The sequence below is a fragment of the Syngnathus scovelli genome, chromosome 5 (assembly GCF_024217435.2).
Source record: "Syngnathus scovelli strain Florida chromosome 5, RoL_Ssco_1.2, whole genome shotgun sequence".
Classification (NCBI taxonomy): Eukaryota; Metazoa; Chordata; class Actinopteri; order Syngnathiformes; family Syngnathidae; genus Syngnathus; species Syngnathus scovelli.
The window spans coordinates 19,097,375-19,109,884 of NC_090851.1; the positions used below are offsets into that span (position 1 = coordinate 19,097,375).

A 12,510-nucleotide genomic window follows, 5' to 3' on the forward strand; every position below is an offset into this window, starting at 1 on the left:
CGTATCTCATGCACTTTTACTTTTTGCGTGTTTCATATTACACAACATGAGGGCTTTTACTTACTTGTCCCCTGGTTCGTCGCACTGCCGGATCCCGTCAATCCACTGTTGTCAGACGAAGGCAGACCTAAGATGCTGGCCCAGCGAAGAATTTTCTTCCCAGGTCCTTCTTTACCAGGTCCTGCTAATGGACGCTCACCTGTCGACAGTTTGCAGGACGTCGTCCTCCGTCGGTCAGCAGTGGGTATGTTGAGATCCTGGTCACGGCACGTAAATGTGCTCACTCTAACTTATTTGCAAGAACCACACGGCAGACAGAATGCCCTTTTAGCACTTGTGAGTGGAGAAAACATTTGGCACTGTGCATACAGGATGTTCAAACGTCTGACTTTCGTCTGTTGCAAGAGAGTATTTATTGAGCGAAAGCAGGGTGGGGGTGAGAGTGGACAGGTTAGGTAAACCCCCGGCCTCTGGTCAAATCAGAGCAGGGGGTGTTTTACGACGTTGTGGGAAACAACAACTTTGATTGCTTCCTCTGCAGCTGGTCAATCAAGCAGAGGATGCAACTGCTTTATTTTACTGCGTTGTTAGAGCAGGACAAGTTTGGTTAATCATTATAGTCTACATTCCAACATAATCACACGATCAAAATAATCTATCAACCCTAACAGTGGTTATACCTTCTGGTTATACCTTCTTCTGGAGTGGCTTAAATAGCACCGAACGGTGTGAAGCAGGTGTGGGATTTGCCTTCAAATCCATTTTGTTCGCCAGCTCACCAAACTTCCGCGGACCATCAGACCTGGAAAGGAATCATTGGGAAGCATGGCATCGGTAAATGCAACAGCAACGGTCTACTGCTGCTCAAGTCATGTGCTGTGTTAGAGTTGTGCTCACTCCAACTTATTTTTGCAAGAACCACACGGGAGACAAGTAAGTCCTTTTAGACACTTGCAGGTGGAGAGTCCATTCGTCGCTGTGCGTACAACGATGATCGAATGAAGTCTGACTCTCCCTCCTGCAAGAGCATATTTATTCAGAAAAACAGAGTGGGGGTAAGAGTGGACTGAATAGAGAAAGCCCTTGACCTCTAGTCAAAACATACCAAGGGGTGTTTTACGACTTTGTGTAGGATGGGACAAGCTAGGTTATTTATTACAGGTTGCATTCCAACATAATCATACGATAAAGATAATCTGGAAAACCCTGACATCTCCCTCCTGTTTTATCATACGATTATGCCACCCCAAACAACAAAGGCAAGCAAGAAAATATAACGAAGAAAGAAGAATAGTAAAAATAAAAAAAATAATAAAAACAATGATAGCAACAATTTCCAGTGAAGATGAGGTTTTCCCTCAATACCCCAGATCAAACTTATTGTGTAAGCGAAAAACCTGCTGGCCAGATATTATTTAGCAGGAAAAGTCTCACACGGTCCCTCTGCCGTAGGCGACCAGAATGCTATCAATAAAAAAGAAAACGAAAAACACAGAAACAGTGATACACTTATTTGAATGTTCAGAGTTAGTTGTGTTTTACACGTAACTGTTGTCTGCAACATGAAAGGGACCATTTCCGCAATTTTCAATGGGCATGCATGTGCAACGCCTCCAGTCAACGGCGGCCGTCATCCCCAGGGTGTGGGACAACAGCTGGACAACAAATGGCTGGTCCACTGCCACCTTCTTCTTCTCCTTCGCTGACCAGCGTGACGCCTTCTGCAGAGGATGCTCGGCGGCGAGGGTGGAGGCGATGGTGACCACGGCGTTATCCTTCCACCGAGTGAGCGCAATCTTCTTTGCCGTGTCGTACACGACAGACAAGATTTGGTGTCTTCCAAAATATTCAATCATTGCCTCGTCCAGATCAACATTGCAGTCCATTGGATACGCCTCCCTGAACCGAGCGTTGAGGATGTCCATCATGGGACGCAGCTTTGTCATCCAGTCGCTGAGGTTCAGGTGCGCGTTGTTGGCGCAGTGAATGTAGTGGATGATCTCCTCGAACCTGTTGCGTGATATAGCCCCAGCGACGAGGGCGCACTGGAGATCTTCATCTGTGCTCCAGTCGTGTCGGCGACTAGAGAGAGAGTGGTAACCCGAGAGCACCAAGATCCCCAACACGCGCTTCAATTCTTCGATGGTGAGCTGGAAGTTGGAGTCAGTCACCTTGGTCTCTTGAACAAGATGAGGATATACATCAGAAAGGAAGAAGTCCAGCTTCTGATTTGCGCTCTTTCCGACGACAATCGTGGGGGCGGCGAGAGGTCTGGCGTCTGGGAATTTTGTCAGGCGCAGACTCCACACTGATGACGGGGGGAGCAATGAAGATTTCATCCACAGCTGCGTCTTCATCTTCACCTTCGACTGCATTGAGAACATCCAGCACTGATTTTGTACCCAAAATCAAGATGGCGGCGCGTGCACACGCAGCGGCCACTCTCTGTCCCGTCAGTACGGTGATTTGTTCGTCTAATGAGTGTTCGTCCGACAGTCTTGTGTGTTCGTCTCGTCCGTGCTACAAGTACAGCAGGCAGGTTCTGCTTGACATCGGCAGAAGTGGGTTTTGCGGCGTTCTGGACTTTGAAGCGTCGACATTAAAGGCGCTCGGACTGCTACGTCCTGAAACGTCGCCGACCTCACCCGCTATTCCTCCCCCGGTTGGGAGCCGTCGGAAACGATGTGCGAGGAGGCAGAAGAGGGGCAAGCGCGGAGGCGTCCGGGCCAGGCTGGCGGCCAACCCAGCGCGACCGGCGGTGCCCTCCATTCTTCTGGCGAATGTTCGATCGCTGGACAACAAAATGGATTACGTTCGCCTGCTGAGGTCTACGAACCGGACGGTGCGGAACTGCTGTGTGCTCGTGTTCACCGAGACCTGGTTGAGTGACAACATTCCGGACTCTGCAGTGCATCTGGAGCGGCTAGCGTGCTATCGGGCGGACCGTGCCATTGTACGAGGGGGAAAGTCGCGTGGAGGTGGAATATGCGTCTACATCCGAGAAGAATGGTGCCGGGACTCTGTGGTGGTATGTAAGCACTGCTCGCCGTTTGTGGAGTTTGTGATCATTAAGTGCCGTCCTTTTTATCTGCCGAGGGAATTTACCGCGATTCTGCTAGTCGCGGTATACATCCCGCCTTCCAACATCGAAGGAGACAGGATCGCGGCGCTTGGTGAACTGTACCAGGCTGTCAGTGAACAGCAAACAGCGCACCATCTGTTTCACCATCTTCACTGGAGACTTCAATCATGCCAACCTGAAGTCTGTTTTCTCGAGGCTTCACCAGCATGTTCCCTTTCCGACATGTGGAGACAGCTTCCTGGACCTAGTCTACTCGGCGCAAAAGGGAGCTTTCAAAGCCACCCCCCTCCCCATCTGGGGCTTTCTGACCATCTCACCGTTTTGCTTTTGCCTGCATACAGACAATTGGTAAAGGCATCCAGGCCGGTTCGGAGGCAGGTTCGAGTGTGGCCTGAGGGTGCCTCCGATGCACTTCGTGACTGCTTCGACACCCCTGACTGGGACTTGTTTAAGCAGGCAGCCACCTACAATGATTGGACGGACATAGAGGAGTATACTGACTCTGTTACCTCTTACATCACGAAGTGCATCGATGATGTGACTTGCTCGAAATCCGTCATCACTCGCGCGAACTGGAAGCCGTGGCTGACGGGGGCTGTCCTCAGACTGTTGAGGGCCAGGGACAAGGCTTTCAGAGCGGGGGATGAGGCTGGCTTGAGGACAGCGAGGGCCGACCTGTCCCGAGGCATCAAAGAAGCGAAGAAGGCGTTCTCGTGCAAGGTCTCCACCCACTTCAAGGACAGCAAGGACGCACGTAGCCTTTGGCGGGGCATTCAGACCATCACGGACTACAAGCCCGCGCCGAGGAGCTGTGAGGGCGACGTCCGTCTGCTGAACGATCTGAACCGCTTCTTTGCTCGCTTCGACGCCCAGAACAGCACTTGCCCGCTGAAGTCCACTCCCCCCCCACACGAGCAGCCCCTGCGCCTCCCTGCCGACGGTGTGAGGAGGGCGCTTGCCGCTATTGACACCCGTAAGGCGGCGGGCCCTGACAACATCCCGGGTCGAGCGCTGAAGGACTGCGCTGGGGAGCTGTCGGGTGTCTTTACAGACATCTTTAACGTTTCCCTGCAGCAGGCCATCGTCCCCTCGTGTTTCAAGGCTGCCACCATCGTTCCTGTGCCGAAGAAACCTGCACCGTCCTGCTTCAATGACTACCGCCCTGTGTCACTGACGCCCATCATCATGAAGTGCTTTGAGCGGCTGGTCATGGAGCACATCAAGTCCGTTCTCCCCCCCACCACTGACCCTTTCCAGTTTGCGTACCGCCGCCAAGCGGTCCTCTGAGGATGCCATCTGCTCTGCCCTCCACTCGGCCCTCACCCACCTGGAGAGAAGGACTCATATGTGAGGTTGCTGTTTGTGGACTTCAGCTCTGCCTTCAACACCATTGTGCCGCAGCGACTCATCCGCAAACTCGACGAGCTGGGCCTCAGTACCTCCCTCTGCAACTGGATACTGGACTTCCTCTGTCAGAGGCCTCAGGTGGTGCGTGTTGGCGACAAAATCTCCGCCAGCATCACGCTGAGCACGGGGGCCCCCCAGGGCTGCGTGCTCAGTCCATTGCTCTTCACCCTGCTGACGCATGACTGCACTGCGACCTACAGCGACAACCGCATAGTGAAGTTTGCTGACGACACGACTCTGGTGGGTCTCATCACGAATGGCGACGAGACTCGGTACAGGTCGGAAGTTGACCTTCTGACCACGTGGTGCAGGGACAACAACCTCCTGCTGAACGTCAATAAGACCAAGGAAATCATTGTTGTCTTCCGGAAGGGTCACACAACACACCTGCCGCTGATCATTGACGGTGCTGTGGTGGAGAGGGTGAGCTGCACCAAGTGCACATCAGTGAGGACCTCTCCTGGTCCGCAAACACCTCGTCACTGGCAAAGAAAGCTCAGCGCCGCCTGTACTTCCTGCGGAAGCTCAGGCGTGCATGTGCTCCTCAGGCAGTCCGGTCTACATTCTACCGTGGCACCATTGAGAGCGTCCTCACCAGTTGCATCGCTGTCTGGGGTGGTAACTGCACTGAACAGAACTTGAAGGCCCTGCAGCGCATAGTGAATACGGCTGGTAAGATTATTGGTGCTTCGCTCCCCTCCCTGAAGGACATTTACACCTCCCATCTCGCCCGCAAGGCAACCTCGATTGCCAGAGATGTGAGTCACCCGGCTCACTCTTTGTTTGACCTTCTGCCCTCTGGGAAGAGGTACAGGAGCCTGCGCTCCCGCACCACCAGACTCGCGAACAGCTTCTTTCTCCAGGCTGTTAGGGCCCTGAACTCGCTACCCCCTTCTGCGTAGCGTGCGGCACTGTTGCGCTATTTTCGGGAATGTCTGCTGTACGCGCACTTGCTCCTTTTTTTTCTGCTCCTCTTATTTATTTATTTATTGTTGTGTTATTTATTCATTATTTATTCAGCACACTTTTGTTGTACTTGTTTACTTGTTTGTCTGTTGTGAGCCATGTCTTGTCACCGTGGGATAGGGGGGAACGAAATTTCGGTTTCTTTGTGTGTCTTTGGCATGTGGAGAAATTGACAATAAAGCTGACTTTGACTTTGACTTTGACTTTGATAGACGCCCATAGTCTATATATAGATGTTTTGCATAAAATAATACATGGAGGAAATACGTCAGGTCGAATCATCACTGCAATCATATCAGTCAATAACCATTATATGATAATTGTTCCCTAAAAGTTTCACCCCTCTATCTCGGGTTTATCATAATATCCCGGAGCTCACCTTTGATCATGTTCCATCGTGAATCGCAACCGTCCGGCTTCATTCACCTAGCACGACTGACTCATACACTGGGCAGATGGCGGCGATTCCGGTTTCGACAGGTCAAAGACTGGTTATAACTGTATACAACTGGCACGAATGCTGGTCGTCATTTGAGGACGACAGATGTTACGGAAATTGGAGCATCTATATATAGACTATGGGCAGAAATGGGATTGTCTTATCCATGCCTTCTTTCTCCTCACACGCCCGCACCCACACAGGGTGTGCACACACACACACACATACACACACACACACACACACACACACATACACACACACATCTTCACGCACACATTCACAAAAGGGCATACAAAGTTCAGACGAACGACAACAGACTGTCACAACTTTATTGGTAACTATATCAGACGTTTTAGACTCTGCTCTCTCGCTTCTACTTTTTCATGTCGGTGCAGTCGTAGGTGGTCCCTATTGCAGTCATTGTCTTGTTAACTGTCGCCTTGTGCGACTCCTATGTATGATTCGGTGAAAGTCAAAAATTGAACGTACCTAACATTCTGACCATCCAACCTCCACTGTGGTACAAAAAAACCTTACTATTGTATTGAGTAGATACATTGAGCAACCTAGCTTCCTCCTGACTGAATTCACTTTAGTCCAACTGTCCTGTTCTAAAATGTATATAACTCGACCTCTACTTCTTAAGCTTGACGAGCCAAAATCTCAGATCTTGCTCTTGTTTCCTACCGTTTTAGCCTATTTGTTTTATCCAAATCCGTTCAATCTCTTATTTTTATGCTTTTTTCTGTAGCCCTAAGTATTTTTCTTTCTTTTTTTTTATCAAATCTCCTCAGTTCTGTCAAACTCAGTGCACAATGAACCTCCCTTCCACTTTGAACCAAGCTCCACCAAGTTTGGTGTGTCGTCGGACACTCCAAGTCCATATCTTTTTGCCGCACTTCACCCTCTCAAGTTGGTGTTCTTTTGTTGTTGCTTCAGAGCGACCCCATCCATCACTCTTGAATGAGTCCATCGTTCAAATGAGTCAATTTTCATCAATGTGAGTCCCTCCGCTTCTCACTGTCTTTTCTCGTCCTCGAGGATGTTGTCTGTCCTCCGGAGTGTACTTGCCCCTCTCCAAGCACAACAGTAGTCTTTTCTTGTCCTTCACCAAAGGTCAAAGGTGCTTCAGAGCCAGGCACCATTTCGTAGTTGTTCACGGCTGCAGGCGAAGTCTCGGATTGAGTTTCACGGACCCTGACACTGAGAATGACAGGCTGGGACATCAAACTTGTAAGACTATCTCCAAATGTAGCTGCTGCCATCAATTTGCTAGTAACGTTTGTTTACCAAACTTCAAATTCTCCTAATAACAGCGATCTCATTTCTATATTGTAAGTCCTACAACTCATCCTATTTTCGAGCTACATTTTATCTATAGTTCCAATTTAATGGGACAGTACGTTGTCTACAGTATCATTATTGAAAATTAACTCATCGAGGTCTGCGTTCCACATCTAGCCCTGACATATATGTCTTGACCTCTTAAATGTTATTAACTGTGTCATGCTTGCTCAAAAATGTGACTTAGAATATGGTGCTGTGAATTCTCAGTCCCTCCAATCAAATTGGATTCTACTTCTTAGTTCTTATCTTTCTCATGTTCCTGTTAGTCTGCAATTGTCCAAATCAAAAATGTTGTTTTCTTCTAACTGTCTTTCTTTTGAACCTCTAAATCTCTTGTGTTGCTAACCTACCCACACCAGAAAACCATTTAAAGGGTCTTAAAGAAAGGACCAACAGATTACTCCCAAAATCTCCTCATTATTTATGACTCAGCACTCCTTTTCTCACTTGGGTGGGCGCACACGGGGCTGCTGGACGATCTATGACCCCACAGTCAGCCTCCCCAACTCTACACGGTGCATATCTTGTCAGTTGTTAATGGAAACCAGATGTGTCTCGTGCCAATTAGTCTACGTTCATGGACCAAGGCCCAAACAATCCCGCACGAACCTGACCCAAAACATGACCCGGTCACACTTAGGCTTACTAGTGAGATAAACATTGCATGATACCAGAACAAAACATTTACAGTATAACACCAAATGTATTCGAAAATTAATGTTATAAAGTGTTGTATTATTACTATCTTTCACTATCTGTCGTACTCACTCCCTCCTTCTGAGGCTTGGCAATGCCCATGCCTCACACCTTGACAAACGTTTTGGGTGTTCTTTACTACATATGATTCTATCATCATTTAATTTGACTTTCTTTCCAAAACACTTCTCAATTTCCCAGTTCACACATCTTCTGCATGCGCTACTGTTTCTCCAGTTTTTTTTCTCTAGTTAATTATCAATACAAAAACTATGTTTTTCTTTTTAGCATTTAACTTGCTCAAAATCACTCTTTCATCAAAGTCACTCGACTAATTTTCCATAGTAGTCGCCAACGACTTCAACAATTCAACCTTTCATTCAGGCAATCATTCATCAATGCTCATCATATGCATCTCACACAATCTCCAAAAAGGAGTCTTCCTATCACATTGGTCCCAATTCACCCAAGCTCACCACACAACATTCATATATCATTTTCAACTCAAGGTTCCTGATAGAACAATCCACCAATTAAAAAAAAAAACTTAACTAAAAACACTACTGGCAAATTAATCTGAATTTTTTCTTTGTTTTTAAATTTGAAGAACTCAATCTCTCAGATGTAGCTTACATTTAGAATTATGTATAATCTTATAACACAACCAACCAATTATTCCCATTAAATGTAGCGTTGCAAAATATTAAATTCATAATTTAGCGTCTTCCAATTCCTGAAAGCACGTTCTGTTGTTTTGTTTACTTCGAATTTCTCATGAGGGCTCGACACTAACATGCACTAGTGTGGATTAGTTTCTGCTCACAAACAGATTTCTCTCTTTTCCTCTCATTTTTATCTGTCTAAATTGTTTCTGTTCTGCGGTGTAAATTGAATAGACAACAGTCTAGCAAATTTCTTTATACTAAAAGTTTAGCCAATCTTCATCCTTTTAACACATACGCACACACATGCACAGCTCTCGCGTGCGAAAGGTAGGTCCTAGCACCAATGATTCATCACAGGTTGGCCATTTCCTGCGGTCGATCATGACTGGTCCCTCCCACGCACACGAGGACAGCACATTCTAATTTTTTTTTATTTTTTATTTATCTTCTAGAAGCAAGTTGTATTTCTTTACCACTTGATTTGCAAATTTTAACTTTCTGGTCACACTTCAACTTCCAACTCCTCCTCTTTTACTCCATACTTTTTCTTCCACTTTGTCATGTATTGCATACAATTAAGAAATCTACTTGCCATGTACCTCTCATCTCAAAGAAGAGCAGAGCAAGAGATTTACCGTTCTTATTTTCCATCTTAATTTTAGTAGTTTAAGGTTTTACAATTTTTTTCAATTTTTTTTTTCTTTGAGGATCCTCAATGCAGGTTTAAATTAACCTTTCAACAAATTACTAGCCTGTTTTATTGCCGTGGATCAATGCTAGAACTGCTATTTAGTCAATTTATCCTACCAGTCACACACTCAATCACACAAACTCCAGCGCTTTTTAGGCCTATCCAGGGATGGGTGTAAAACCCTCCCAAACAGCTGGAAAAACGGACAAAAGAAAGAATCTACGCCCTTCTTCAATTAAGAAAAAGAAGCTCTGTTTTTTCTTAGCACGTTCCTTCCACTGGGACTCTAACCCAAGCCAGATCCCTCAGCTCGGAAAAACAGACAAAGAAGAGTCCACGCACTTCGATGAACGGAAAAGAAGCTCTGCCTTTCTTAGCCTGTTTCTTCCACTGGGACTTCATAGCGACGTCGCTTTTTGATCTTTCGATGTCGGCTCTTCCTATCATTGTGAAGCAGAATTCACCAAGCGTTGGATTGTTCACCCACTAATAGGGAACGTGAGCTGGGATTAGACCGTCGTGAGACAGGTTAGTTTTACCCTACTGATAATGTGTCGTCGAGGTATCTCGTGCACCTCTACGTTTTACGCGTTTCACAACAACACAATCACACAACTTCAGCGCTTTTTAGGCCTATTATAGCTCGGACATACCGAAACCGTATCTCATAGCTCGGGCAAACCGAAACCGTATCTCATAGCTCGGACAAACCGAAACCGTATCTCATAGCTCGGACAAACCAAAACCGTATCTCATAGCTTCAGGCCTTTAACTTACTTGTCCCCTGGTTCGTTGCACTGCCGGATCCCGTCAATCCACCTCTGTCAGACGAAGGCAGACCTAAGTTGCTGGCCCAGCGAAGAATTCTCTTCCCAGGACTTTCTTTTCCAGGTCCTCCTAATGGACGCTGGCTTGTCGACAATGCAGCACGTCCTTCTTCGTCAGCCAAATAGCGGGTATGAGGGATCCCGGGTTTTGGCACCAAAATGTTAGAGTTGTGCTCACTCCATCTTATTTTGCAAGAACCACACGGGAGACAAGTAAGTCCTTTTAGACACCTGCAGGTGGAGAGTCCATTTGTCACTGTGCGTACAGCGAGGATTGAATGAAGTCTGACTCTCCCTCCTGCAAGAGCATATTTATTAAGAGAAACAGAGTGGGGGTAAGAGTGGACTGAATAGAGAAAGCCCTTGACCTCTAGTCAAAACATAGCAAGGGGTGTTTTACGACTTTGTGTAGGATGGGACAAGCTAGGTTATTTATTACAGGTTGCATTCCAACATAATCATACGATAAAGATAATCTGGAAAACCCTGACACGCTGCACATGACTTTGTCATTACTAACCATATTCCGCCTACTGACCAGCAACAATACGTCATGGATGCACCATAACCATAAGCATTGGCATCTCATAGATTACGTCATCACTAGAAAGAGGGATAGGCAGGAAGGACGTCAGAGTTACCAAGGCTATGTGTGGTGCTGACTGCTGGACTGACCATGGACTCGTGTCTAAACTCAAACTCCGTATCCTGCTTGTGAGAAGACCCCAAGACCAAAAGACTGCAAAGAGACTGAACGTCTCCAAGTTGAAGAGCAGCAAAGTTCGAGAGTAAACTGACTGATACGATGCACAATGATGGGGCCAGCATAGAGGAGCAGTGGCCAACCCTCAGAGACGTCATATAGTCAACTGCCTCTGAACACAATGGACAAGCTACCCGGCGTAACCATGACTGGTTTGACGAAAATGAGGAAGGGATACAGGTGATACTCAGAGAGAAACAACAACTCCTTCGAGTGCATCAGAATGACCCATCCTCATGACCCATCCTCATGACTCATCTTCATGACCCAAGAAGGATGCCTTCACTAATGGAAAAAGGGACATCCACAAGAAGCTAAGAGAGATGCAGGACAACTCGTTCAGCAACAAGGCAGATAAAATCCGGGGCTTCGCTGACAGCCACTACTCCAAGCGTTTTCACAACGTGCTGAAGGTGGTGTACAGACCTCGGTCCTATGGATCCTCGCCCCTCCTCAATGCAGATGGGACTCAGCTTCTGATTGAGGAGAAGCAGATACAGGAGAGATGGGCTGAACACTTCAACAGCGTCCTCAACCGCCCAGCCTGAGCCAACGACGAAGCCACCGGCTGCCTGCCTCAAGTACAACACAAACCTGAACTGGACAACCTCCCCACTGAAGAAGAAGTCAGAAAGGCTGTCAAGCAACTCTCCTGTGACAAAGCATCAAGCGCGCACGTTGTCCCTGCTGAAGTGTACTAGGCAGGAAGCCCTGCTATGATACAGACATTGACTCTGCTCTTCCGGTCCAGTTCAAGGATGCCAGTGTCATCCACATCTACAAGAGGAAGGGAAATTGCCAGTCTTTCGACAACCACAGAGGCATCTCCTGTCCGTAGCCGGGAAGCTCTTGGCTCGAGTACTGCTCAACCGTCTCCTGCAACACCTAGAACAAGGACATCTCCCAGGAGGCCAGTGTGGCTTCGGTCTTGGGAGCATGCGGCAACTCCAGGAGTATTGCCAAGAGCAACACTGCAGCCCCTACATGACGTTTGTCGACTTGACAAAGGCTTTCGTCACGGTCAGCAGGGACGGCTTATGGAAGATCATGGAAAAGTTTGGCTGCCCCAGCAAGTTCATCATGCTTGTCCTCCTGTTCCATGATGGCATGATGGTGAAGGTACGGGATGACGGAGATGAATCGGAAATGGCAGGACAAAATCCCTGACACGGAGATCCTGGGGGTGCACATCAGTGAGGACCTCTCCTGGACCAACAACACTGCATCACTGGCGAAGAAAGCTCAGCGCCGCCTATACTTCCTGCGGAAACTCAGGCGAGCAAGTGCTCCTCTGGCCATCATGACCACATTCTACCGTGGCACCATTGAGAGCGTCCTCTCCAGTTGTATCGCTGTGTGGGGTGGTAGCTGCACTGAATACAACATGAAGGCCCTGCAGCATATAGTGAACACAGCTGGTAAGATTATTGGTGCTTCACTCCCCTCCCTGAAGAACATTTACACCTCCCATCTCACCCGCAAGGCGACCACGATTGTGTGTGATGTGAGTCACCCCGCTCACTCTTTGTTTGATCTTCTGCCCTCTGGAAAAAGGTACAGAAACCTGCCCTCCCACACCACCAGACTAACCAACAGCTTCATACTCCAGGCTGTTAGGATCCTG

The 12,510-nt window shown here is 47.8% G+C and overlaps 1 protein-coding gene across 11 annotated transcripts in view; it reads left to right on the forward strand.

Moving 5' to 3' along the window:
• The window catches only part of tmem176 (transmembrane protein 176), a 276,282-nt gene that overhangs the window by 146,604 nt on the left and 117,168 nt on the right, over window positions 1-12,510 (forward strand). For 9 of the 11 annotated variants that reach the window (XR_011086845.1, XR_011086846.1, XM_068650701.1 and 6 more), the window contains one exon: window positions 775-834. The exons of the other annotated variants lie outside the window; for them this stretch is intronic. Coding sequence is in view for 7 of the 9 variants with exons in the window: in XM_068650701.1 (XP_068506802.1) it covers window positions 775-834 (60 nt within the window). In the remaining 2 variants the exon portion in view is untranslated. The remainder of the gene's footprint in view (window positions 1-774; window positions 835-12,510) is intronic. 11 annotated transcript variants of the gene reach the window in all.